Source organism: Chaetodon auriga, chromosome 19 (assembly GCF_051107435.1).
Source record: "Chaetodon auriga isolate fChaAug3 chromosome 19, fChaAug3.hap1, whole genome shotgun sequence".
Classification (NCBI taxonomy): domain Eukaryota; kingdom Metazoa; phylum Chordata; class Actinopteri; order Chaetodontiformes; family Chaetodontidae; genus Chaetodon; species Chaetodon auriga.
Genome location: NC_135092.1, coordinates 16,590,433 through 16,616,672, shown reverse-complemented (window position 1 = coordinate 16,616,672; position 26,240 = coordinate 16,590,433). Strand labels below are relative to the sequence as shown.

At 41.8% G+C, this 26,240-nt stretch overlaps 1 protein-coding gene across 2 annotated transcripts in view; it reads right to left on the bottom strand.

The window, feature by feature from the left end:
* The window catches only part of arhgap24 (Rho GTPase activating protein 24), a 67,443-nt gene that overhangs the window by 26,832 nt on the left and 14,371 nt on the right, over positions 1 to 26,240 (bottom strand). The window contains exon 3 of one of the 2 annotated variants that reach the window (XM_076757515.1): positions 16,959 to 17,046. In XM_076757515.1, coding sequence (XP_076613630.1) covers positions 16,959 to 17,046 — 88 coding nt within the window. Of the gene's footprint in view, positions 1 to 2,208; positions 2,247 to 16,958; positions 17,047 to 26,240 lie in introns of those variants that run through there. The other variant, XM_076757517.1, reaches the window with a different exon arrangement.

Here is a 26,240-nt window from a genome sequence, read left to right as displayed (position 1 = left end):
ACTTCAGGATGTGACAACTGAAGTCAGGCTTTAATGATGGGAGTCGAGCAGACCGCTGAGGGGATCATGGCTTATGACTGATACATCGCTCAGTGTTCATATATAAACATATAAAACGCCAAATTCTCTTTCCTCCTCACCTCCATCAGCGTCTCTTGAAATCTCATTTCTGCCTGAACATTCTACATACACAGTTTTTCTTCTGCTCGATTTCTCTCCCATCTGTTGCTTCAGATTTTTTGCATGAGAACAGCTTTACTGGGATGGATTTACAGGCAGCCTGGGAGCCATGAATTCAGGAGTGTCTTCTGTTATCTGCCTCAAGCAGCCAAGCAAAGTGAAATTTGACCCAGCTATGAGAATGCTTCTTCGCTAAGCATGATTTTTCTTCCTCTGGCAAGATTTTTTAAAGCTACGTATCTACTACAACCACACCTGGGTGGCTTTTAAACTACATATGTGGTTTGAAAGCGTGTTATTATACAACGCACTAAAAAGGCTCTGATGGTTAAATCCTATTCACACCATTTCAGAGGTGTTACACAGTGTGCAGTGTAGGAGAAAATTATTCAGCGTTGCTTAATATTTACAAGCTATTAGTGTGAGTAGGAGTTGCTAAACTTTGTATTTAGTCTTCCTTTACTTTAACTTGAAATATGTGATGTTTTCTTTTGCATTAAAATACGAAAAATCAACAATTACTCTGAGAAATGTCAGTGTTGTTAGTGTCACCTGTCTGGCTTACAATGACCTTTCAGCAAATAACCTGCAATCACATCAGCCGACAGGTTAATGACATTTTCACCAAATACCAACTATGAGGTGGAATAATTTCACAAGTGCAACATTAGATGCTCTATCGTCACCTTTGAAAACATGGAAAGATACAGATTGCTGCTTTTATATTTACTCATTTTACAGGGATTTTTCGATATATGAAGATATTGGAAAGGTGTTAAAGGAGAACTCCGCTGATTTCAAGTCTGTGTACAGGTTTAGGGGAGCGCTACTGCATTCAGGAAAAAAAGCTGCATAAAACCATTCGTGGCTCCAGAGGGAGCTGCATGAAATTGACTCAAGTGATGTCACTTGAGGCAGCATCTGTTGTGGCTGAAGACTACTGACTCCTTGACCATCAAGCCTCAAGTGGCCGTTTGAGGAACTGTAGTTTTTGGCACTTCCATGTTGGCTTCATTTTTCAGCCCTGGAGGCTGCTGCTTGCTGAGGAAAACAAGTCTGAAAATGACAAACAAACACCTCTGAAGCCCACTTCTCATCTTCGCTCGAGGCTAAGATGGCTACATGGCTACATTAGCCCCTACTGGTATAACACACCTGAATCTCTGACTGAACTGTCTGAGATTGAGTTGCATTGTGGGTAATGTTTTCACCAGAAAGAAGGAATAAATGAAATAAATATAATGCAATATCAATACATCCAATTTGGATATTTTTTTAAAAAAAACTTGTCCATTGAGAGTCAGATGTTGTACAAATTGGTTGCATCCTTTTTGAAGACTCTGAACTTTTCGCTTCTTTTTAATAAGCTGCAGTTTTTGTTTTATCAGTGGTTATAAGTCACAGCAGAAAAATAGAATCTTCTCACTGAAAAGTCAATGAAACTGCAGTGTGTAGAAAGCGGATTATACTGAAAACTGTGTTGATGAAAGGAGGATCTTCATCAAGCTCGAAGAGATATACCCCTGAGGAAAAGCCCCTCTATAAAAAGACATTACTGCATATGAAATGAAACATATTGTCAGAAGTAATAACTCCATTATTCACAGAGTATGTTTGAAGATGTTGGCTCAGAGGACAAACAAAAAGCAAGCTGCAGCGATGTCACCAGAACAGCAGGAAAATGAAGAATTCAAGTGTCATTAACTGCTCGTCTGAAATCACAGCTGCAATAAACATGAACTGTAACTTGTAAAACACCCATCTGCTGACGTGATGAATGGCCAGCGTTTTGGAAAAGACACGTTCTCGTTGAGAACGGAGAGTAATTTGCAACTTATCTGCAAGTAGCTTTGTGTCTTAAGTTTAAGACAAGTAAAGCTGCCTGAGAAATCCTTCCACTGCTTCCTGCAGCCGTAACTGAAACTAAAGACCGCGCTAAGTCTAATAATATCGCTGCCATCGTGATGAAACTGTCCAAACCAGATGCAAACGTGTTAGTATTCATTACTGTTATGTAAAGAGACAGACCTGGGTTGGAGTTAAGATCCATGGGGTGCAGAGGAAGATGTGCCCCCTTCTCAGCGGGAGGTTGAGGGAGCAAAAGCCACGCTGTCGCTGCTGACCGCCGGCCCCCCAGTGCCACTTCTTCATCTGTTCTTATTCTGTGCCACAGTCAGATTTATCTCCTTCTGCTAATACACACTCCACTGCTCTCACTACTGTCCTTTCTACTCCCCCCCACACTTCCTTCGCCTCCCGCTTTCCTCCACTTCATATAACTCTTTCGCCTAAAACTTCATTTTCTTAAGTCAAAGCCAGGTCAATATGACACGCCAATCAGCAGCACTTAGGCAAGGTCAGGCAAAGGCAACTTTGTCTGCCTCTCAGGGAGCATTTCCTCTACGTTTACCTCTGACAAAGGAGCTGGAAGAGCAGAGGAAGCATATTTCTAAGAAACACACGAAAGAAGTGCAGGAGAGAGCGGCCGAATGAAATCGAGTCAGACAGCAAGCTGAAGGCAAGATGGTGTGTCTGCTTGTCTCTGAAGGAAGTGAGAGGGGTGGGGTGGGAGCTGCTGGTGGTGGTGCTGCAGGGGGAGGGGGTGCATCGTAAATCAAGCAGCCCTCCCCAAAGTGGGGACCTGTAAATCTAGCAAACGAAGAGTTGGCATTCGGCCAAATGACTCATCCACGGCGCTCTATAAATACAGCGGTGCAGGGTCGACAAGGCTGCTGCTACTGGTGGCCAAGAAACCCTGAGACATCGGGGTTTCTCCCTCTTGGAGGAAGGTCTTTAATAGCCTCCTTATCGTTTTTCAATCTCACCCAGACTTAAAGGAGAGCCACACATCATTGGCTTCCATTAAATGGCCCCTTTGAACCTGGGCTGGGAGGGTGATTAAATTTAAGACCGACACTACCTGTTGCGTTTAACTGAGAGGAAAGAAGCGGGTGGTGAGGGGAGATCTAAATATTTATCCAGACAGAAATCAGTTTACATACCATCGGTCTGAACATTCAAGTCAAGTGTCCCCATCAGACAAACATGCTGTAGTAGTCCAGGAGAAACTCCACCGGAGGCCAGAATGTGCCCTCGCTGAGACCTGGCCAACCTGATACATGTGGGAGCAGGGGGTGTAGACGGGGGTTACAGTGGGACGCTGATGGAGGAGATTGCTATGTGACATGTCAAATACCGATTCCCTCAATAGGGCTGTTATGTAAGCATCGGAGCTTCCTGTTCCGTCCCTTGCTTTGGCCTGAAACTCGGCCTGTTTGCGTGCCGCCATGCATTTCCTCTAGAGGATCTCACTGCCGCAGACACGCAGGCATAATAATGTGCAGACACATGAAAGGAAGGAGAGGGTCTGGAATTGTCTTAGTACGGCACAGACGAGAATGAGGTGGATATTTCAAACAACAGATACGACACAGAAACACTTGCTCATTGTTTGGACGTGCTGAATTCTCCAGTCTCCTGCTTTTTGTCTCATACCTTTTTGAGTCAGAAGTTCAATCATGCTAGAGTCTGTGCCTGGTTAGGTATGAAGAATGCATGCGTGGGTCAAATAAATGTGTGTATAATTACAAAATTGTGTTTTGTTGTACCATTTATTGTCCTTCACAGCTCAGATACGAAACCATCTATCAGCACAAGCTCCTAGTTTATCATCTTTTTGTGATATGACAGCTTCGTTTGGAGCTAGTGGAGGATGCATCATTAAGTGAAACACCTCCCCTGTACAACACAAAAAGCGTGGCAGGCAACATTGCATGTCCACTCATCCTACACGTTATCCTCTTGTGTTGTTATTGCAGCTGCCTTTTCCCATTTAGTGGTTGATCAGTCATGGCTTTATGAAAAATGGGCTTCATCATTCAATGTGCAGTTTGAGCCATTATGTGAGCTCCCACAGGCTTTGGTCCCATCACTAAAATACACAAACAACACAGTGTGCTGTTACAGAGAAACATAAGAGCAGTGTAACCACTGATCAGACTGCTGCTGAAAACACTGACAACATATAAAGCCATCAATCATATTCATGTGCTGTTACAAAGTTGTAACCTCCCACTTACAGAACAAACTTTCATGTTAACTGTTAAATCCTGTACATTCACTGTTCACATTTCTGGGAAAACATACATATATTGCATCTTCTTTTAAAGGAATATGTCGATATCTTGAGAAATGATTTGCTGTCTCGCCAAGAGTTAGACGAAAAGATCGATACCGCTACCACTTATTTGTCTGCTACATCCACTAGCCACTTAGCTTAGCATAAAGAGTGGAAGCAGTGGGAAACAGCTAGCCCATGTCCATGCAAGGTTGACAAAATTTGCCTACCAGGCGCTCTGAAGCTGGAAACTGGTTTTACAGGTGGTAATGTGTTGGACGATTTCTCCACTGCTACGACCTTCAGCAGGAGGCTTATGTGACCAAAGATTTCAGTGGGCTAGTTTTCGCTGGCCTTGCTAGCTTGTCAGCTGTGGTGACTTCCTGGGAACTCCGCTGGATGCCTGGACAACAGAAAGTCTCTTTTCTCAACAACCATTGCTTCAAACTGTAAACTGAGATTTGACCACCACACTTAGCATTGTCCGTTGCATGCTGGAAATAATAATCTGATAACCGTAAAAGGGCAATATCGCTGAACCAAACATTCCCAGACTTTCTGTCTTAATAAGAAGTCTGTAAATCCCACACAGAAGGGAGGCATCCTTGTCAGAGAGTCCAATGGCCCCTTTGACTAACTTGATCATTATAACAGTCACTGAATCTACAATAACAGCCTGCTGCTACAGCTCTGGGAGCCCAGACTCCCACAGCACCTCCTGCAAGATACCTTGAGGAACCTGGTCAGTGACCTTTTCCTAATCCACAAAGCCACATGTAGACAGGCTTAGCAAACTCCATCCTCTCAACGATCTGTGGGAGGGAAAAAAGATGTTGCCTCTGCTTTGAAAAACAGCAGGACTCTGCATTGTTACTTTTAAATCCATCTGACAGTCAGCCAGAGTTTCCTTTCCAGCACCTTGTCAGAGGCTTTCAGAGGAAGGGAATTTGAGTTGTCTGCAATCTGTTGGAGCACAAAATCCCCAAAATGATCTGTGTCCAACCTCAAGTACCGTTCAATGGTGCCGATCTCGAATTCTGTGTGACACTTTTCAATCATGGCACTCCAACATTATCCAGACAAGTTTCATCCGTGTCCACTTCCTTGACATTGATGAGTTTTCTAAATATCTCAGCAACTACTGCCAAGGAAACTTTCTCAGACTCCAACAATTTCCCCCTTTCTCCTGAATAAAGGTCCGCTGGGTTTTCTTTCTCAAACTGCTTCTTACACCTTCCAACTATTTCCCCAGTCAATGTCAGCATTTCCATGCCTCTGCAAAGACACGCTAAGCAATGTCCTGCCTCCGCCTTCTGGCACACTGAATGTTTTTCCATGGCTCGATAAGGAACATGTAAAAATCATTCTCCACCGCCTCTATTATCTGCTCCCAACCCAAGACTCTGCTGTAGCAACTAGGCTGGCCTGCAAATAACTTTCAGAGAAAGGAGTACCAACTGGGGGGGCTCTTATTTTAGACTGATATCACTGGTCTTCACTGGCATCAACCTGCGGGACTTTGAACTACCACCACCATTGAGCTTTTGAGCACAAGTCTAATCAGCCGATTCCATTACAGAGGCATTGAACAGGGAATTCAGATCTTTTCAGTTGAGTTTGTCTGTGTAACCATGAGGGTAATGTTGTGAATCAGACTGATTGCAGATGCGCTACCAGCTCTGTTAGGCTATATTGTAGGCGCAGTGGCATCTTGAGCTAACACCATCATGCTAACATGCTAACAATGACAGTGCTATAGTTTCACACTCAGAAGTTTAGAAACTATAATGTGTACCATGTTTATCGGTGTAGTTTAGCATGTTAACAATGCTAATATCTTCTAAATAGAAAAGACAAAGTGCATCTGTGGATGGTGGGAATGATTTTGACCTCATGGTGGCACTAGAAGAAAAGTTAAAACATCCCGAGGGGGACACTGTGGCGACCTCATGATGGAGCTAGAGGAAACTCGACAAAGTCTTTAGAAATCATCACCTGGTGATCGGTCCAATAGCTGTTGAGACATTTCACTAAATGTCAACCTCAAGGTGGCACTAAATGAAAAGTCAGGGGATCACCAAAGTCAGTAGGATTCATCCTCTGGGAATCAATATGTGTGCAAAAGTTCATGGAAATTTATATCAACATAGTTATTCCTGTAAGTGTCTCTATTTGAAAGAGACGCAGTGTATGTTTACTGCAATGTCAACACAATGCTTTCAGCCTCCTATTTCAAAATGCCTCCCTCATATCAGGCTATAAATGCTTCATAATTTCAGAGTTTGTGCCGCAGCACTGAGCTCCAAATGAACTGTCACAATCTCAAACACAAACATCCTCCCCTGAGATCCTCCCTAGGGAAAATGTCACTAATGAAGCCAGCGGGTGGCTGTTTTTTCAACGCTCAATGTTGCATCAGAGGCGGAAACTCTCCAGTTATTGGATTGCGGGTTTAGAATATTGAGGAAAATAAAACTGGCTGATATCATGACCTAATTCAATATGAAACATTGTCTTTACTCAAAGCAAAACTAAAAATCCATAAGCTATGCAGCTCTGAAATGATATCTCTGGGCGATACTGAGCCATATTTCCAGCTTTCGTGGACTATCTTCTCACTTCACGCTGCCAGGACATTGATATCCACTGTATGTGTGTGTCTGAGATGGCCCTCTGCCCCTTTGTGACACCACACGCTCGGGGTCATAAATTCAGATATCAAGAGAACAACAACAACAGGGGATGTGAGTCTCAGAAGCCCCGTATGAGAAATGTCAACAGCAGCTGATTGCCAGGCCACAACTCCTCCAGGAGGCCATATGCCGCTGTGTCACAGACAGCGGGTTGTTGACTTTATATGCGCACTGGGAAAACACGGATGTGTGTAAACATGTCCGCACACCCACACATATACAAACATACACCGAGGAAGAGAGAGAGGAAGGAGAAGTTCAGTTTCTGACCTTTTTCAAAATGTCATATCACAAAGCGAATTCTTGAGTGAGAGAAAGGACACTGACAACATCCCACAGGCTCTGACCACACAGACGAGTGGGAGGCGTGCAAATGAAGATAGACGACACTTTTATATGCAAAGCAGAGCCTTGTCACTCATGCCTCTCCGGGCTTCATCATTTTACCACAGCAATATCCATAACATCAATTTGACTCCATTCCTGCTTAATGCAGGCCTTGATACTGTCGCTGAATTCCTCCTGGATTTATGATGCATTAGAAGCTGTGTGGGCACTATACATCTTATTAAATCAATATATCAAAACGTGCAGTTGGAACAGAGAGGTGCCTGTTTGTATCCCGTGTGTCAGATTAATTTGATCACACTTGTGTATGCATGAAGATATGTTCCAGCTATGTGACAGTGAAGTGGGTGCAGGAGGTGGTGTTCGTGTATGTGTGTTGGGTGCAGATTTTCCTGGAGATTTTTGATTTATTATAGGTGGGTGGGTCTCTCTCTCTCTCTCTCTCTCTCTCTCTCTCTCTCTCTCTCTCTCTCTCTCTGGGCTCCTTGCAGCTCCATAGATGAGCCTGCAGTCAAACAGTGTGTATTCTTGTATTTTATTTTAATGATGATATTTTCATATGACTTTTTTCCTCTTTTTTCTGTATTTGTGTTATTATGGATTATTACTGTTTCGTCTTTCTTTTCCTATTTTTCCACATGATGCTGATGTACTGCCACACCTTTTCCTTTGAATTCTGCTGCTCTATGTGAACTATTTCTGCACCAATGTTCGATTTAATTGTGTGCATCTAATCTGTCTGGACTTTGTCTTTGTCTTCTGTTTTATTTGACTCTTAAAATCCCATCTATCCATCCATCTATCCATAAATGTCTTTTTAAATAGTCCTGTGTTTTATTTATAGCTTGTCTTATGCGTTTCATGTCTCACATAAAGAACCATGCCTTGATCATACATGTTTAAAAGACATGCCTGCATGCCTCCTGCCGCTGAGGAGGGAGTTAACCAAAACCTCTGCAACTCCTCTGCATTGTAATGAAGAGGAAGTCAAAGATTTGTGTGCAAACCAGTTGCCTCTCTTTGAAGCACACCTTGAAATAGAACTGCAGATGAAGCTGTGAGCCTGTTGTGGGATTAAAATAGGCCGCAGTCTTCCAGACACTCCATAAACACCATTATAATATGTGCATAGAGGAGCTACAGATAACATGAGATGATAAAAATGGATTATGCTAGTTCAGCCAGTCCTCAGAAATAAACATGATTAGCATAAAGCTGCACCAGTGGTCACTGAACCTTTGTTTATGTGCACCATATACATGCAAACAGCCGATGCCAGCGCCAGGATTATCCATGACTAATGTGACATGGGGGCCTATTTGAAAACCACCTCTGTACATCCTGACACTGAAATGTCAGCACCACAGATTAATATGCCTCCTTAATTACTCTACTGGGGCTTCTTCAACCTTAAACACTGATGCCTAGAGGGCAATATCCTCAGCCTGCCATATTTATTACCATCAGCGAACAAGTGGAATAATTGTTTGGTTTATTAAAGCAACCTCTGCTGTTTTGTAATCTAATTCATCCATTCATCATTCCATCATCAGCTTTAGGTGCTTATAGTCTACATGCTGGCCTTTAAAGTAACTTCTGGCTTGAACAGCACAGTCGTCTGTGGTCTTATAATTACACGTCTGTCGCCACAGTTCAATGGTAGCCACTCAGTCATTACTCTTTAATAAGAGGTCTGACTATATAGGTTTAGGTAAGATTAGCGTGTTATCCTGATAAAGCACATTCCTACTCTGAGTATACAGTGACAGTTTGTATTCAGTTTTCTCATTAAGCAGAATTATAACGATGAGAAGGGTCTCTGGTCTGATTCACTCTCCTTCTGCCTTGCCTGCCTGCTCATATTTACATTGTGATTATCAACTCAATCACGTCGTGTTAATAAGTCATTCACCTCACTGACATATGACACTCATGAATCACTGCAGAGGTCACAAAGGAGGCTACTTATGGCTACCCATCAGGCACAAGCATCACACCAACAGTCAAAGGATAATGATGAAGCATTAAGCAATGAAGGGAATAAAAAACTCCACATGAAACTCATTACATTTTACTGTGATAAGTGATCAAATCTGGCTGCAAAGAACTGCAATACACCGAACTCATGAAGCATTTTAAAACTTTTAAGTGAGTCAGTTATTGCAAAGTAAACAAATTCTGAATAATGAACTACAATATCAACATATAAGCAATTAAAATTCTGCTATTATGCTCTGCAAATAGACTTCTGCATAAACTTAATTATTCACTCATATTTCTGACTGAAACTAGTTAGTTTAAATAAACACAAACAAATTCTGCCCTTTTCAATCATGTCACCACAACTAATTTAAACCAGTCATTAATGTATTTATTCACATCAACTCACAGCACAAAGACTGAAATCCTGCAGAATTCATTAGGAATTATACAACATTAGTGCATCCCTTCTGTTTGTGACAATATGAAAATGCACATCAAACATTAATTTCCATCTTCTCTCCATTAGCTTAAGCCTACTTATTTGCAAAATGCCAAAAAAAAAGAAACATAGGCAGGACTGGATGTGAGTCCTCCAACTGTAATGACTTCAAAAACCACATGAGGGCACTATCACCCTTATTTAAACTGAGGCTCTCCTCAAACTTCACCACTGCACTATGTTAACTCACATTTAACATGCCTGCACATTGCATTACTTCATATGATAAGCTGAAGCCAAACACAATATTCTGTACTGAAGAAAAAAACTCTCATTCTTCAGGTGTGTATTGCAGACTCAGGCTTTGCCCTGTAAACGGCTTTTATGCTTGAGGCCGTCCACCTGCTCGTGGCAACATGATCCTGAGGTCATCTCATGAATGAAGGGATGGCGGCCTCTGGGGATGAGCGGGGAAATTTTCGTATAATTCAGCAGCGGTGACTTGCTGTGGCCTGACCAGCTACTCTAACCAGACTACCAAGAGAAACTGAGAGAAACAGATAGAGCGAGAAAGACTGAGCCTGGGGCAAAGAGAGAGAGAGAGTGACATACTGAACTCATACTGGAGCCAAGGCTGCGTGTTTATTAGAGCTTGGGGAAAGAGGAGCACACTGTTTCTCCATCAAAAACACAGCGGGGAGGGTTTCCTGTGTTGATTCTTGTTTTATAGGAATGGGATGATTAATCACAGTTGGACCACGGGGAGTGACATTTAGCTACAGGTATTCATGCAACTTTGACAGGTAAAAAAAAAAGAAGCGTCTGTGCCATTTTGTCTCAAATCCTAATCTGCTGAATGCAGACTCTGCTTGAAGTCTCAAAACCCGGATCCCCGGTGCTCAGAGCTGTGTTGTGCCACACAGCTGTATTCAGATCATACCTGACATTCTTGGGAGGATTCAACAACATCAGATAAAACTGCACACTAATCCTGAGCGGCAGGATGTTCTGATATGTATTCCAGATACATGACTGAGAGAAATCCAGTTTTTATTCTGTCAGCGCCGCCTGTGTGTGAGAGATACTCTTAAGAAGCTGCTTTTCCTGTGATCACTTGGTGGTACCAGGATTTAAAATAGTTTGCAGGTAATCCTTAAGCATTGCATAAAAACGCACAGATAATCTTAAGAAAAACATTTAATGCAAGAAGTTTGACAGCTGTATCCATGCAGTTTTGTTGTTATTCCTCTTTGCTTCAGCTCAGCCTCATGTGCGCTCGCACATGTTGTAACGTGTCAGTTTGATGGGAGACAACGTCAGCGGTGCTTAAAGTTTTGGTTTGGGCGAGTAAGACAAAAGCCCCATTGTGTCTACCTGTGTGTCTCTGTCAGACATAACCATGATTCCAGTCTAAATATTGTTAGCCATGTGGTGGATCTGCTTCATAAGCCCCCCTCCTCTCCTCAGTGACTCTTTCTGCAGGTTTAACACACATCATCCAGATGTGGATGTGCACAGTGAAAGAGACAAAGACGAGAGAGACGAGAACAACAAACGAGGGGAACAGAAAAAGCATCAGAGCGAGCGCAGCGCAGGTGAATAAAAGCTGCAGAGCTGCTGTGTGAACTATTTTGCACATTTTTGAAGGCACATAGTAACGAGGTAAAACTTTCCAGAAAAGCTAAAAATACAGTTGTGTGTTAATGTGAGAGTCTCCTCCTCGTACAGATGTCCTGATGCTGCTATTCAAGCCCCTGGCAGTCACCGGATAGCCAGCTCGTGTTCAAACCTCCCCACCAGCCTCACAAGACAACGAACAACTCTGTACAACTCTGACTTCCACCCCCCTCCATCACTTCCTGTCTGTCGGTCTGCCAGAGACTGTCCATGTGCTGTGTTCAAACTGCAGAGCCCCATTTAGACCAGTGGAATATATGTGTTGTGTTTTCCTTTCATTTTCTCTCTCTGCTTCTCTTAGACCTCTTTATTTGCTGTCTCATAACAAGCCATGTCCTTGTTTTCCATCAGTATGAGGGCGGGGTACGTGTTGCAGAAAGGGGAACACAGTTTAGTAGTATTTGTGATACTTGCTGTTACTCTCTTCAAGTGTGTTGAGCCCTGATGTGTTTTAACAACTCGCGAGGGCCTTGTAGTGAACATGGGGGTAGTCATACTCTAATCCACATGTTTTGATCTGCGTGAGTAATTTTGTGGCATCCAAGAAACAGCCATAACAAGCCCAGTGTTTGATAGATTAAGCATGAACCGATGTGTGTCCAGACCACACAATAACACTAAGACCAGTACTTAACAGTTAGATGACGATACCACTCTGAAATGAGACTACTGTACTTGATTAAATAAAGGCAGTGTACTGTATATGTCTATCATTTGGACACAAAGCTACAACCTGCACCCGGATAGCTTGGTTTAGCATAAAGACTAGAAACAGGGGTTATAGAGAGATGAAACAACCATAAAACAGCACAGATGAAATAATGAGATATAAAGTCTGAATTAGTGAGCTTCAAAGATGCAGGAATGTGTTACCTTTGGCCAGAGCCAGGCTATACGCTAAGCTAATTGGCTGTAGCTTCATATTTATCCTTCAGAAATGAGAGCGGTCTCGATCTTTATGTAAAACAGTGAATAACTGTATTTCTGAAAAAAATATTTCTTTGAAGTGAGACTAACTTATGAAAGAAGAAGTAAAAATCAGTTTCAATGATCAGTTTTGCTTCTACAGCCTTGGTCTGGAGTAGCTTGCAGTGGCTAATGCTAGCTAACATTAGCTAACTTTAGCTAGCTTATCCCAGAACTGTAACTTGTGGCTTCACGTTAACGTTTCATGGTTTAGTGAAAGTACTGAAAAAACATCATGTACTTAAAAAGGTAAATACAAGGCACTTTGAGCATACAAGGTAAAAAAAAAAAATCCAGGTTTTCCACCTGCAGCTAAAGTCTAAATCCTCTGTGTGTACTGTCTAAATAATCAAAGCATTTTATTCAAAAAAAAGCAAGAACAACAACAAATGGAAGAGGACAAGAACTTTGAAAATGTTACATATAGAAAAATGGAAGCCTCATCAGTCACTGATGACTTTGGTCTCAAAAACAAAGATCTGAAGGTGAAGTCATTAATTATTTTAGGCATCCTACTGGTAACCGCCCCTGAATTCTGAACTTGAAAACACAACAGAGATTTTAGGACACAAACTTTTACAATATATTATCACACCCCTCATATTCTTAATCTATTAGGGACAATAGAGGCTTTCTATTATTTTTTACACTTTAATTGCACTGCGTCAACACAGTCTTCTCACTAACTCTTTGTACTTCCGTCTCTTTTCCCTACATTAAACAATACACTGAAGCTATTGGGAAAATTGGAATGCTTGATAACAAAAGATGAAAATGCATCATGTGGTGCAATATCAATATGTCAACATTTGATTTACAGTTGCTGTATTAAATGGTAGTACATCATCCCTGTGGCCTCTAAGTCATGCAGTACTGAAACAATGGCAGGTTGAAACTGCTCCTCGATATGTAACCACCTTCACCACCACTAAACGCCACAAAAGGCACAACACACCTCCATATATCCAGCATAGATAACCAGGATAGATCGTCCAGCCGCTCACATCCTTTAAAGCGAGTTAAGAGGAATACGGCAGCTCGGGGCAGCATCTGGTAAACAGTGGAAATTCTGTTATGACTGCATTTGCACGTAGAGAAAACTGAGTCACTGTATTTCAAATTTCCTCTCCTCTTATTCAGAATTTTTTACAAAAAGCTAATACAGTCTGTTCCCACAGGAGGAAAAAACAGACTAGAAAACACAAACATGAAGCCTCATAAGTCAAGAGAAAATGGAAATCTGTCAGTACACCACAGACCACACACCACAGACTGTTATGTGTAACAATAATATGACATTTCCCAATGTGCAATGGCATGTAACACCTGGAAAGGGGGAACTGAAAATTGAAAGTGGGCAGAATGAGCCAGTGAGGCATGAGACTGATTTTTTGGTGTACTGTATTTAAAGTCTGACTAAAACATGTAGATTGCATGGGAAACACAGTGACATTACCTGGAAACTTGGCACTGCCCACAGATCACATTCAGGAGCGCCGTCAACGACTGAAAATATTTCATCATCGTCATTTTTCCAGAGAAAAGCTGACTGATGCAATGTGTCCTAAATGTCACCAATGCTCTGCAACTTTTCAGCTTTTTGTTCTGCATTTCTCAAAGTCATGTTGTGGGAGAGATCTCAGCATCAAAATACCAGTCTAAAAACAGACGACTTATTTATATATTTTCTGCGTCTTTTTCAGCTTAAGTGCATGGAAATTAAAAAAAAAAAAAGAGAAGCGAAAATATTAAGTTTTGTTTCTGTAAACTTCCCTTTTCTTCCTGCTACCAGACAAATTTGCTTTTTCACAGAAATTCAAAAGCAAAACTGATTATTTGATCCATATTTGGAGGATGTCAAACATATTGTGGTGTTAATGTCAAAATGTCTTCCAAACTCACACCTGATAGCACTGTAGGATGATCAAATAGCATCAGAATACCTCATATCTAATGCTTTTAGATACTGAGTGCTGCTGCTTTATATTAATTCATATGTGCTGACACATCAAAATGTATTCTACCATGGCTTATGGAAAAGAGTGTGTTAACTAAACTGTTTCATTGTTCCTCCTAACATCTTCCAGCCATTAGAACTATTAATCACAAGTAGCTGCGGACAAAAGCAGCAACTGAGAGTGCATGAAATGATCTCTGCAGGGAGCTGTTAATCCTCATCTGATGCAGAAACTATTAGCAATCCAGCAAAGTCATTAACATCCAAAACACACCCTATTTCAAGTCAACCTGTGACACACCTGGATTTTTCCTCTGTCAGTTCTGGCCAACCGCCCAGAAATCTTATTTCATTTTGGTTCAGTCCGCGCGGCCTTTAATGGACCTTTTTGTGACAAACGTTACGATGAGCTATTATCCGCTGGGTCACATCGTATTTGAGTTTGAGTCTGTTCAATGAGAGCCACGAATCATGTGAGAAAACGTCTTGAAATCATATTACGGCTTCTGAGAGAAACTGAAGTGGATACACACCAGGGAAAAGATAAAGATAAACAGAGTACAAGTGGTTTCTGCACACATCCTGTGTTTTCTAGAGTTTTAATGTAGATAGATCAACTGGTGCTGCTGATGCACTCTGCTACTGTATCTTTCACCAGCTGTGTCTATTTCCCCCGTGTGCATGTGTGTTTTAAATATCTATTCCATAGACTCACATTCCTGGCATTGCTCCGCCTGGGAAAATACCCCTCTGTCCTTTTTGTCTTGTATTCGAACATGTTTCCATACAGTCTTCTGGCGTCTGTGCATGTGTTCTTCTTTGAGTTTATGTGTAGGAGTATGCGTGTATGTGTGTGTGTGTGTGGTCAGTGGTTTAAGTCAAGTGAGCCAAGCTTCTCGACAATGAACAAAAGGAATAGTTTGACATTTTGGGAAGTACAGTTTTTTTGTTGCAGAGAGCTGGATGAGATCTCATGTCTGTATGCTAAATATGAAACCAGCATCAGCAGGCGATTAGCATAGCTTAGCATAAAGAATAAAAGCAGGGAGAAACTGCAATAAAATTAAGCTTCCAGGAATCAAGAGTATTTATGTGGGTAGAAACATGTGTTGGAACTACACAATAATACTAAGTACAGTACTCAAAGGAATAGCTTGACATTTTGCTTTCTTGCCAAGGTCAAGTTGAGAAGATCAATACTGTTCTCATATCTGTCCCGTAAATATAAGGCTACATAAAGACTTGACACGAGGATTATACACAAAGAAAAACCAAAACTTGATGTTTTTACAGTTGGATTTCTGAATGGATTTAACAAATTAAGCTTTACATCTAGGTTTTGGGAACAAAGACCACACCTTGAACACATCCCATTTCCACACAAAGGTATTTAAGCTCAACTGATCCATTCGCGTTCCCTTTGACTGGCACCCTCTCCCCCCTCTTCTCTTGTGAATACAAGAAATCTCTGGTGGCACTATCCCAAAAAATCCAAGTACATGAAGCGACAGCTCCCCCGGGGTCTCGACTCCCCTGGTTCCCCCCTCTCATCCCTCCTCCACCTGACACTGCTGCATCATCGTGTACTCCTCCACCCATTCGTTCACGACCCTGATTTCTCCACTCATCCATCGTCTTTCACCATCTTGGCCCTTTCTCATCCATAATATAATCCGGTTGGTAATGAAACTGGCTGGTAGTGAAACAAGATATAATGTGTTACTTAGTTTTATCTTTGGACAGAATCAAACTATTTATTTCCCCCTGCTTCCCGTCTTTAAGCTGAACTAACTACCTGCTGCTTAAAGCTTCATAGTGCCATCAATCTTCTCATCTATCTCTGGGAATGAAAGCATTATAATCACATTTCCCATAAAACTATTCCTTTAAAAAAGAACTAAAAAGCTTTGTGGCAGATGAAAATGAATTTCACCTCCAGTCAATCTGTCAAAGGGTTTATAATCAAAAGGTTCCTCTCAGCAGAACAGAAACAAAATGAGAGGACTGCAGCTGGAAAGTAGGAGAGAACTAATGTTGTAATATTATTTTTCACAGCATATAACTTCCCCCTAATGTCTTTCCAGTGACATTTCCCTGTGACATCTTTCCCTCCTCGGTGTCTGATTTGTAGCCTCCTGAGCTCATAGTGCATCAACAGCCTAATATGTAATCCATTTTCTTTGATGATGTGCATTCAAGCCTGCCCCACAACCTTTATTGTGTGCCACATCCCTCTCATCTGTCTTTAAAAAACATAGCGTGTACTTTATATTCTATATTGGTCATCTGTCAAAAGCAAAGCCATCATCAGAGACTGCATCAGCATACCATACATATATATATCAAAGTCCATAATATGATGTAAAAACAGGCAGGAGAACTGCACACATGCCCGACAAACAGCAGGCAAACAAATGGTTAACGTGAACAAGTATCAAATCAGGAAATGACAAAATTCTTCCCTGGATGATTTGTTGCAGACCAGAGTGATCAAAACCTTCTGTTTTTGTTCCTGCTTGTGCTCCAGTCAACACTCCTATCTTCACTTTGTCCACAGTCACGATAAGAAGCGATTAGATTGCTTTAACCTCTTCCTACCTGGAATGACCTCGAAAAGAAATTTCCCCCCATCGTCGCCGCTGGTTGGATGCTCTGTAACTTTGTTTCCGGGTAGGAAAATGGTTCCCTGTGAGGAATACAGAACAGCAGTATTTTGGTTAAAACATGACATCCAACAAAAGGACTTTTTCATCGTTAAATTTTCAGTGTCTTGTTAAAATTTCCTTGTTTACGACCGCAGTCCTCATTTGATTTAAGCGTTCAGTTTTGATCTTTAATCTAGAGCCGCTCACGTTGTTCAACTTCTCCAGCAGTTCTGTAGAAACACACACTCCTGAGCTCAGCAGCACATCAACTCTCATTCATTATCGCAGGGAAAATATATTTAAAACACGTCTGACATGTTTGTCAAAGGATTCTGCATCGTCATGGGTATCAGCATCTCTGCCAGCTGAGAAGATGGGTGCGGGTACCCAGGGACGGGTCTGGGTGATGGAGCTGAGCTGTTATAAAAAGTGGCAAAGTGGCAGCATTTACAGAGGATCACCATGTCTCTGGCTCAGCTCTGTCCACAATGATACATCATCTGTGACACCAAAGGCCGGAGATTCTCTGCTTTAAATAGCAGGAGCATCAGCTTTTTCCAGAGTCAACCTCTCAACAACCTTACTGTCGAGACCCTGTCAGGTTGTGGGGCAGGTCTGTTATCCAGTCCTCACTGAGCATCATGACACTCTCACTACCTGCACCGGAGACACTTTATTCACCTCTAATACTGCTGGACTCAGAAGGGTCACAGTGTGTCTAATTCCTGATGCCATTAGTGGAAGGCAACTGTATTTACATGAGCTGCTTGTTCTTTGCTTAAGGACTTGTACTACATATGATGAAATGTAGTTATTAATTAAACTACCCAACAAGATACAGTTATAGTGTAATTAGCTCCACATCGGCCAGCTGCAGCCTTAAAATGCTACTGCTTTTTTAATGCATCAGTAATAATAATAAGGGACTCTTAATTAATTAATTGTTCAAACAGTGAATAGAGATTCTACAATTGCAATGTCAAGTTGGGCTTCAGGAAATTCTGGGCCATTTTTCTCTGTTTTGTGACATTTTATGGGCCAAACAACGCAGATTGATCGATAATGAAGCTTATCATTAGCTGCAACCCTCCTGATTAGTGGGGTCTGAGTAGTACTGAGAGATTATGTATTTCAAATTCACCACACACTCAGCAGTTTGGTAACCTTGACAAGGAAATTACCAAGCACTTGCATGTGTTAATCCTGTGAAAATGACAAGGCAGTTACTTACTTCACTTCGTTTTCGTCTAATGAGGGGGACTATAAAGACGGATTACAACACGGCCAGCTGCGCGTCAATCCCTTATGCACTCAAACAGTGACTTTTCACTTGATTAACAACTCAGACATCAGTGCCACAGTGCAGCATCTGACAGTCATTAGAGTGCCCTCTATCTGGGTTAATGTTAATGCAGACAAGATGTGCATCGGTGACAGTATGAGGATTAAGGACCCACGCACATTAGCAGGATCTGAGGGGAGTCAGTTTCCTTCCTGCTGAGAGAGAGAGCTCTTTAATGAGCCATAACTGTGACAACCAGGAAGTGGAAACCCTACCTGAGGCCCCAGATGAAGTGTTTGAAAGGGGGTTATAAAGATGGGACAGACATGGTCCAAAGTGGAGGAATGAGGGAGAAGAAAGAGCTCGTTTGATGTGGCTGTCAGCAAGAGAATCTGCTCAGCTTCAATATCTTGGGATTAAAAGCTTCTTTGAGAACTTTTCTTTCAGTGGACACAGATCTTTTTTGTCATGCACACCGTACTGATTCCAGGGAAACAGGAGATGCCTTAAATCAACGGTGTGTGGGTGAGATGGACTTCATAACTGTGCAGCTTTTGGACCGTGTATGTTCTTGAAAAAGAAGAAAAGGACCGGTGTAGTTCCTCCATGCTGTAAAACCCCAACACCACTGATATTCCTCTCCCCCGTTTAAGCCACAGCCACACTTTCCATACTGACATCCTCCCTGGTGGGCTGTTGTTTGCTGCAGACAAACCCAACCACAGACAGAGTAATATTTACCCAGCAAAGACTACGGTAGCCTGGCCCAACCCAGCAGGGCAAAAAAAACCCAACCTATTTTGGGGTGTTTTTTTGCATTTTTATATTGTCGTTAACTACAATGAGGTCATTTTTGGAAGCGGTGTAGTGACACAAACTCAATTATCTTTTGTTCTCAACCAAAAAGCTACACACACACACACACACATATGCACACACACACACACACACACACACGGGACAGCAAAATCTCAGAGAAATCTGTTTGAGAAAAGCGACAGCAGGAAGGCTCAGGCTTGTAAGCAGCAGCCCAGCCTGTCAGGGGGCTCTTTCTGAGGCTGTGTCCAACAGTGTGCTCCAAATGAAATCTAAGTTGGTGCGTTTTCTCAGACTGCAAGCAAATAGCAGAAAACTGACTATGACTCCAGGTCTGTTCATTTAATGGCACAAGTTTGTCTGACCAGCCTGCACATCCTGCAGCAATTAAACCCATATGTGACGTTCTGTTTGGTCACAAACCAAACATTTTACCTCTGTGAACATTCAGCTTTGTTTGGGGAATACTGACAGTTATAGAGGAAATGTCTCGTGCCTTGGATGTCTCATCAATTGAGTCGGACAGGCTTTCTCAATAAAATGATAGGAAGACACTGCTTAAGTCCTTGTTTCCCAAATATTTGGGTTAGCATAACAATAATGTGATTAAGACACAGAGTGAAAAACTGAGTAAAAGAATTGAAAAACAATGCGATCTTTCTTTATTTTTTTGCAACAGAAACAAACTAAATTCATGGTTGGCTATTACACATCCAGCAGTCAGTAGCTCTGCTTTGGCCTCCACCAGCTCCTGAAGAAAATATCACACTCTTTAGCAGCTCAGTGCCTCATTATGTTCTCCAGCTGGTTGCTAAGTTTATCGTTCTGCTGTTTGATGCTGAGCAGCTCGTGTGCAGTGGGTTTCTGGAGCTTTCAGATCAGAGCAGTTTGAAGACAGTTAGTTCAAAAATGCTTCAAAGCTCCACAGAACTGAAGTTAACTACAAAGTTGGGTGATAATTCTCTGAGAGTTCATCACTACCAGTGACCCCTTTCCCATAAAAGTAGTCATGCGATCCATCGTTAGGGTAAAAATATTGATTATAGCATCAATCATACATCAACGTGTCCAAAACTAAAGACATGACAGTAGATTTTAGAAAGAATATGGTCATCTCTCCTGTGGTGATTAACTTTCAGGCTGTTGAGTTAGTGCAGCAGTGCATGTATCCTGGCACTGTAATTGATGACAAGCTGACCTTCGAGCCCGTTAGCACACGTTCTTTTATCATTACCTTCAAAGTTTTAACGTTGACCATACTTCTTGTTTTATTGATCAGTCCTCACACTCTCCTTTGTCAGCTGGTACGGGTCACTTACGCTCAAAACTGAAACAGATTGCAGGGTATCATCAAAGTGTGCAGACACCCTTGAATGACCTTCTTCATCTGTTCAAGGTTAGGACTTTGAAGAAGGCCCAGTCAATCCTGGCTGATCCCAGGAGTTCAAGTTGATTCTTTCTGGCTGCAGATACAATCTGCCATGACGCAGGACCAGTGGAACTCATTTGTCCCTGCTGACACGGCTTTTTAAATCACTGAATGTGATTCTTTTGTGTTTCCTGTTTATCGTTTGTCTGATCATTACATGGATCCTGCTGGCTGTACAACAAATTGCTCCTCTGGGATAATAAAGATACTCTGACCTTCTCCTGTGTCTCTCGCGTGAGCAAAATCTGCGAAAGGCTACTTAAACATCAATCAAGTGTGAAGTTTGAGTAAAGCGACGACCTTAGTTTGTTAATCAAAGATCTGGTTTGATGAACGAGTGTAGAACACGGACCATGTGGCAAAATAATAAAATGCGGGGCGATATACTGTGAGGCAGAAATTGATTTCAGATTGCAGACACATAAACGGAGTCAATTAAGCAGAAGTTATTGGTGTAACAGGTCAGTTAAGTAGTCATTAAACCTCGGCTGGTTGATCAGTGGCCCTTTCATCCGATAATTACGGTTCTCCAGCTTCAGTGACCTCTCAGACACAGGAAGTCCAACTCAGTGGGAGACCAGGAGACGGTATGTGTGCTTCTCGCCCGTGTGGACTATAGTAAGTACATCTGTCTGTCTGTGTGTTCATTCTTTTCACGATCTGCGACTCGATTTCTGCCTGCTATATGACCTGTCTATTCAAGTGGCAACGGCTGTGCTGTTCTGATCGCTCCACTGAGTCCGACAATCCAATAAATGTCGTCATTATTTCACAGTTGTAAAACAGGTAGTTCTGGTCTTCAGCTCTGAGTGAGCTGAGCCACTGTAAAACACTCAGTACGTCCACAGCTGCGACCGCATAACGTTCATTAAAATATTAATGTGCCAGTCAAAGGCAATAGGATGAAAAAAATGGAGGACTTGTCCATTAATTTTTATTTACTTGGTGGATTAAATGTGAGACATGATAAACCAGGAGAAAGCGACACTGTGAAAACTGACAAGAGGGGGATTAAAAAGTCAGCAATCACAAAACAAGGCTGTAACTATTAAGTATGAGAAGTGCTTGCTAAAAGAAAAAGTTAGAGGCAGGCACATGATTTTAAGACAGAAACCTAAAAAGAATGGGAAAACTCAACCTTGTTTGGCGCTTTATCATCATGATATGATGGTCTGAACAGGTAATGCCGGCAGACTTTAAGAAAATCACACCTTCTCCATCATTAAACCCAAACACAAACCTGGAACTTCTAGAAAAACAATTGAGCAACGTGCAACAAAATGTGGGACAGAGAGCCATATAAGCTTACAACAAGGACAAGAATGGTCTAAAGCATGCTTCTTTGACAAACACACGAAATCCATCACACACTACAAGATCCCTAAGACAACAAAGCGAGAGAGCCTACAGTGATTTATGCGCAAGCAGCTGGAAAACACACGGTGTCCTGTCACTTTCTTGCAGGAATACCTGTCACTGCTGCTGCTGCCTGCCAGAGACCCTTTGTCTTCATCCAAGAACTCCCACATCTAAGGTTTCATAAAATATCTTCTGCCTAAACTGTGACTGCTTTTTGAAAAACGATTTGACTCCGAGATTTCTCAAATCATAAAATGTAAGGAAAGAGAACATAAAATGCCAAAGCAATTACTGTGACATTTTAAATAAAATCAAAGCATCGAGACTGAAGGGTACAAAGTCCTCCGCGGAAACGTAAAACCTCAACAGGCTCAATGTAATGGCTCAAGAATGTTAATAACTTGTCGTTTTCTCAATATATTCAATAGAAATGTGATGATTTTAGACCTTGTGAGACACATTACATAACATTCATGTTCTAGTGGTACATCAACATTAGTTCCTTTTCCTATATAAGAATATATTCATGTTCATACTGTCTACTTTATGTATGGACAACTATCACAAAACGTACACTCTGGTGCGGATGGATGTTAAACAAACACAGTGTTTGTGTCCCCTGTGAAGCGAAAGTCAACACTGACCCATTTTAAGTTACATAATACTTACTTACTTATGTTACATCATGTACATAACACCAACTCATGTTAATGCATGATCTACTCCTAAACCTAACCAAGTAGTTTTGGTGCCTGACCTAAGCAAGCCGTCACTGGTACTGTCCCACGATGATGTAAGTCTTTTTGAGTCATTTGCGTTCGACCTTCTCAGTCGTGCAGGTATGAGGATGTGTTGGCAAATGAGTTGTAAATGTGGAGGCTTGAGCATGTGGACGCACTTTTATGTAAAATGCTTTCTTTGCATAGTGTATGTGCTCAAAGATACGAGAGTCATTTATTTCCTGTGAAATTAGCTTACAGCTTACTCAGCTGAACTCTCAGGTCCAGTGTACTCACACCTTTAAAACTGGAGCACACCTGCAGGAGACATCACTATTTCAGCTCGCAAAGTATACAAATAACCACCCACAGGATGGACAGGAGGCATCGTCCTGCTCATCACCTGTTTTCCAGTGAAACCATTTGCATCTGATTCAGCCGGACTCTCGGTTACAGCACCTTTGAAACTAGAGCACAGCTGCACCGGCCAGAGCAGAGACAAACCATATTCCTGTTCATTCACTCTTCTCGCGCTGTTGTTTGTGTCCTATACTGTTTGTGTGATCAGTTAACAATATCAAGCTTTCAATAATACACAAGTAATACTGTGAAACCTCACTGGACTGGAAGTTTCAAATGAGTCCACGCAGGATAAAGTGGTCCACAGTTAATAAATAAAAGCTGTCACAGCTTTGTTTTATTAAGCCAGAGAGAGGAACAGATGAGTAAAGTGAGACATCGAAACAGCAGACTGCCTGGAGTCTTAGATGATAAACATGCCCGCGACTCGAATAAAACTGGCTACCAAGGGGGGAAAAGTAGCCAAGAATAAAACCTTGATTTACAACATAACTTCTGAAGTGATAATATGACGATATTTAGTTTGAATAGACCAAAGGAAATCAATGACACAGATAGAAATGAGGTTTGTAGGTCGTATGAGTGGAGTCTGCACTCTGTATACTATTCCCATCACCGCATACAGGCAGTGTTTTGAGCTGCAAATGTTTACACTCCTGATGCGGTCATGGTGATACCGTAGTATAGTATGAACAGGCTCAGCAAATTTCATGAGCGCCTGCCTGCAACAGTATGAGATACTTTGTGTGTAATAAAAACTCATTTTCCAGACTGCGACTGCTTAAGATACAAAGTCTTATAAAAAACACGGATGCAACAAAATCCCAGAAAGCTGCAGAGGTAATTTTGTTCAGTACTTTGTGTCAGTAGAGATACTACAGTACTGCCATACCAGCTTTTATGTATATTACTCACTTCTCTTTGAAAGTCATGGTCAGTTATTGTTCACAGGACATCTAATCCCTTTGTAATTAATAAGATATAAATTGACATTTTTAGTAAACATCAGGATTTAGGCTACTGTCAAACCTTCAAAGCAATACTTACATGATGGGATTATTTAAATGGTGTGGCAGTCTGAGTACTTAACAGTGACACTGTTGATGTTTTGATATGACCTGGGGCTGCCAGACCTGTGATTGGAAATCTGCCAGCGGTCCAAAATAAGATGAGTTAACAGAAATATTTTAAGCCACAAGGCAACATAAAAAATATCTAAACCAGGCACCTTGTGTGTATTTCTGATATCTGACTCTGCTCTCAGACCTCCCTCCAGGGTACCTTAGAGGACACAGTGGAGTGGATTATATGCCATGAACTGATACTGCTGATTCACATTTTTTGTCTGACAGGTGACCTCTGTGGCTGAATTGACCTGCCACACAAAATAAGAAGCAGCTACTCTGCGTGCAGTACCTTAAAATGTCTCTGGCAGCTTGTCCACAATTGCTCCTGTATGGTTATAATCTCTGAAGCCACCAGCTGGATAAGAATTAGAAGACTTGTAGCTCATACCCTCAGCTGAAAAATGTAATGTAATATCACTACAAGTTAGCAACTGGTACCAAATTAAAAAATAAATCTGAGCTGTTCTTTGAAGTTAAATCTGTAATCACCTTTAAAGTTAATATGGCAAACTTATTAGCACACGGCTTTTTGCTCAGACAGACATTAACATTCATTTAGAGTCACCACCTGGCCACCTGGCGAATGTAATATTCACTCTCTCTTAGCTCGTTTTAGTCTCCACCAGCTCTTGAGGGAACTCAACTCCACTCTTTCGCTGCTAAATGCTTCACTATGTTCATCAACCGGTCGCTAGCTGCATCTGTCAGCAGCTGCACTGTGGGGATTTTCAGCTTTTCGCTGCAAGAAAATGAAAACAGTGAACAGAAAGACACTGAAACTCTGTAAACTGAGGCAAAAGTAGTCATGTGATCCATTATTGTGTTCCAAATCTAAATTAATCTTCAAGCTGAATTAGGAAAAGTAAAGGCATTAACACGTATGATTCTATTCTGTTGAACATTACACAGGCTAACACATGCAGCCACTGGAGAGCGAAGTTTTTTAAGTCGTACAAGGTCCTTTGCCCGGGGATACCAGCTGAATCCCTGCTGTGTGTGAGGAATTTTGATTCAACACTAGAGCTCCTGCACCAGGTGCATACTTACTTCTTGTGTGGGAACGTGCCCCCCTCCAGCCCCACCTCCCCACAACTCGCACAAATACCACTGCACCTGCACATACCTAAAATAATCACCATAGTAGCACCCCGTTAGCACCTGAGGTATCGGGGAAAGAGAAAGTGCTCAGAAAACAGAACTTGCAGGAACTTGTTGCAAGTCCAGTGAGAGTTTATTGACTTTTCCATCAATCAATACAGAACTTATTACACATGCAGTTACCATAGAGGAGTCAGAGGGTCTAGTCTCTGTATTTAGTGTGCGTTCATGGAATACTAACAACCAGAACTGTGTCCCATTTAAAGACATTTTCTTCTCATGCTCTGTGCATTGAGCTTGCCAGGGACAGTGTCTGCGCCTAAATGTAATTGTCTAACCAACGTAATAAGAGAAGATGCAGAAATTGGCTTTTAGTATGTCACTCATGCATCAGGTGGCACCCAGCCATGTCCACACAAAGTCTGTGTTTGGGTCTGTAGCCGGATGATGATGTCAGGCACGGGTTTAATGACGTACGCAAGAGGGTGTTTGGATAACGTCCACATTATTGTCCAGATCTGTGACTCAGATCACAGCTGGATGTGATGTGACTCTCTGAAACCTTCACACCTCACTAGTATGCACACAAGTAGGCTCTGCTATGATCGGATTGTACTGTAAAAGTCGCAAGAGTAACCATCGTCTGTGTTTGTCGACGTTAAAAGTGACTGAAGAGTTACTGTAGCAGTGAAGGTCGGACAAATGAGACAGTGTTAATGTTTCATCACACAGCAGTAAGACGACACAGTCTTGCAGTACGAATAATTACAGAGCTGCAGTGGCATTTTATTTACTCTTGTTAAATGCCAAGGTCAAACGTTTTCCAGCTCAAGCAGGGAAAACAAAGGATTTTCAGTTTGTTATTGCACTGTTGCATTATTGATTTAATGCAATTTCTCATTAAAGGCGACTACTTTTCTTCAGATCATTCTGTCTGAGTTCAGACTCGGCCTCCTCGTGGGCTGAATATTAATAAACTAACTTGTAAGACTTGTTGTGGGTAGAATCGTAATGTCCTGATTAAATGTTAATATGTCTCTCGTTC